General features: G+C 64.3%; 1 protein-coding gene across 1 annotated transcript in view; it reads right to left on the reverse strand.

The window, feature by feature from the left end:
• Nucleotides 1-2,078, reverse strand: part of ABCA2 (ATP-binding cassette, sub-family A (ABC1), member 2) — a 21,274-nt gene extending 19,196 nt beyond the window's left edge. The window contains exons 1-3 of the mRNA XM_006900653.1: nucleotides 1,946-2,078; nucleotides 1,569-1,693; nucleotides 938-1,018 (exon numbers count right to left, since the gene is read on the reverse strand). Coding sequence (XP_006900715.1) covers nucleotides 938-1,018; nucleotides 1,569-1,693; nucleotides 1,946-2,078 — 339 coding nt within the window. The remainder of the gene's footprint in view (nucleotides 1-937; nucleotides 1,019-1,568; nucleotides 1,694-1,945) is intronic.
• Nucleotides 2,079-2,710: the final 632 nt, after the last annotated feature.

A 2,710-nucleotide genomic window follows, 5' to 3' on the forward strand; every position in this document is an offset into this window, starting at 1 on the left:
CACCTGCCTCTCCTCCCCACCTGCCTGTCTCCCTCACCTGCCTCTCCTCCCCACCTGCCTCTCCTCCCTCACCTGCCTCTCCTCCCCACCTGCCTCTGTGTCACTCACCTGCCTCTCCTCCCCACCTGCCTCTGTGTCACTCACCTGCCTCTCCTCCCCACCTGCCTCTATTTCCCCGAGTGTAAGGGGAAAGCTACATTCTGGTCTCCTGCCCACAGAGGACCTTCAGCATCCACAGAGACAAAGTTCCCTCATTACCACCCAGTGTGTGGCCAACTCTCCCATCCATCCACCTGCTCCTCTCCGCACCTCCGCCTGGCACTGCTGGCTGTGCAGGATCTCAGCTACCTTTGGGCTCAGGTCCCACCTTTCCTCCTGCCAAGGCCCATGTCTGCCTATCACCCAGCCCCATCCAGCCCCATGAGAAAGGTGAATGGAACAAGTGTGAACCAACAAAGCCTGCAAAGGGGAGGAAAGTGCCCTCGAGCCAGAGGCCCCTCCTCCAGCCTCAGGTCAGCTCGTGTGGGAGGGGCGGCCCAGGGGGACTCAGAACCAAGTCCTTGTCACAGGCCCAGCATCCTCTCCTGGAGGCTCCTGCCACGTTGAGTGTGCCCTACACAGCCAGTTCTGAGCAGCACCCTGGGCTAGGCTGAACCTGTGGACAGGAGGATTCTATCAAGGTCCTCCCAGCTCAGGGAGGGACGGAGGGAGCAGAGGCCTGGCTAGGAGGAGAGGTAGGGGTGGTATCCCGATCTTCCCTACCAGTTCCCCAAAGCATAAGAGTCTCATCATCCTCAAGCCTCCACGTGCTTGCAGGACCCAGCACAGCAGTGCCCCATCTGCAGGCCTGGCCTGTGCCCTGGGTGTGGCAGGCAGCCGCACTGTTTACAGAGCCTGTGACAATTGCCTCCTGTGGACCGAGCCCACCCGCCCTAACCGTGCCAGCCTCCGCCCTCCCGAGCCCAGCTGGAGCACAGGGCTGGCCCAGGATCACCCAGGCACCCACCAGGGCAGCTGCCTGCGAAGGCAAGGGCTGGAGGCCAGGGTCACAGTCAGGATGCTGGCCCTGCCCACATGGGAGACCTCTGCTGCTGAAGAGACAGCAACAGGCCCCAGCCGCCTCCCCCATCACTGTAGCAACGGCCACACTGAGCTGTGGGAGGGGAGGCCTGGTTGGCAGTGAGGAGGGTGAGCTACTGAGGGCATCTGGTTACAGTCAGGTAGTTCTGGTTCTGCCCCACCTGAAAGCCTCACCTCGTGCCCCACTTGGGTGTCTGCAAGGTTGCCCAACCTCTGCCCTCAAGGTCGTCACACATACCCCCAGGTGCCCGTGGATCTGGATGTCCACCTGGCCCCAGTCCTCCCCTTAGTTCTCCACTCCTGCTGTGTCAAGGGAGGGGCAGAATCAGGTGAGGGCTGAGGACAGTGTTGCCATGGTAACTGAAGGGACTTGGTGACAGTGATCTGGGCCCTCCTCCAGGTGAGGCCTTGGTGTCCAGCTCACTGATGGCTGGGACTGTTTTCACAAATGGAAACAGCACGGAGTGTGGGAGGGTGGGTATGCTCACATCCCACGCAGCTGGCCACAGACGCCTCGCCTTCCACACGATGCCCTCCCCCATATGGCACTCAGCACATAGCCCCTGCCAGCCCAGTTCCACCCAGAATCCCAGCTCTGAACCCAAGGCCCCTCCTGGGAGAGTGAACACTGACGGTCAAGCTGCAGTCCACAGGTTCCCGGCTCACAGCCCAGGCTCTAAGACCAACAGTCTCCCCACGGGCCCAAGAGACAAGCATTCCTTGCTCCCTTCTGGGCACCTGGAGGCTTCCACTGCAGTGTCTGTGCCCAGCCCTGGTGTCAGGCAAGACCTTGTCGCTGAGAATCCCCAGGGCTGCCACCAACACTGGCTCTCATCGCCCTGGAGCCCTGTCCCGGGAGGCGCACCCCAGGCTGCCTGGGGGGTATAGGCCTGGTCCCAGAGATCCAACCTGCTGGCCACAGGCACCCCAGGCAAGAAGTGTTTCTGACCTTGGCCCCCTGCCAGGACCAGGTGCCCAGCGGAGTCTTTGGAGGCCATGGGGATGCCAGCCACCTGCCTCCTTCCAGCCCTGGCTTCCCAACTCTCTAGGTGGGGGACCCTTCCACCTGAGACCCATGCGGGAGGGGACGACAGTGATGCAAGGACACAGAACTTGGCCATTCTGGGCCTGGCCCGGCTCTGGAAAATCCCAACAGCCAGCCCTCCTGACTGCCCTTCCCACAGATGCCACTGGCAGGCCTGCGCTCCTGGGGAGGACTGGCCAGGGCCCACCTGCCCAGCCCACCTCACGCCCAGGGGCTCCTTACGCCACAGGGACGCTGTCCTGAGCCCCGACCCCTGTCGCCTAGGATGGTGGGTGCGAGGAGGGGCAGCGCCGGAGGACCGGCCCCACAACACGGTGGTGCGGGACTGACCAGAGGCTGCGGACAAGGACACGCCAGGGAGAAGCACAGCGAAGGCTGCGGGGCTGCGGGAGGCTGCGGGGGAGGAGGAGGAGGAGGAGGAGAGGTACCAGGCTCCGCAGGAGGCGGGCCGCCCAAGGGCAGCGGGCAGCGCAGGGAGGGACCGGAGAGGAGCACAGGGCCGAGGGGCAGGGCCCGGTCCCCCCCACCCCCCGGCTCCGCGCTGGATCGGAGCCCCCCACGCCCGGCCCGGCCCCCGCGCGAGAC

This window comes from Elephantulus edwardii, unplaced genomic scaffold, assembly GCF_000299155.1.
Source record: "Elephantulus edwardii isolate Elephantulus edwardi_28Jun2011 unplaced genomic scaffold, EleEdw1.0 scaffold00289, whole genome shotgun sequence".
Lineage (NCBI taxonomy): Eukaryota > Metazoa > Chordata > Mammalia > Macroscelidea > Macroscelididae > Elephantulus > Elephantulus edwardii.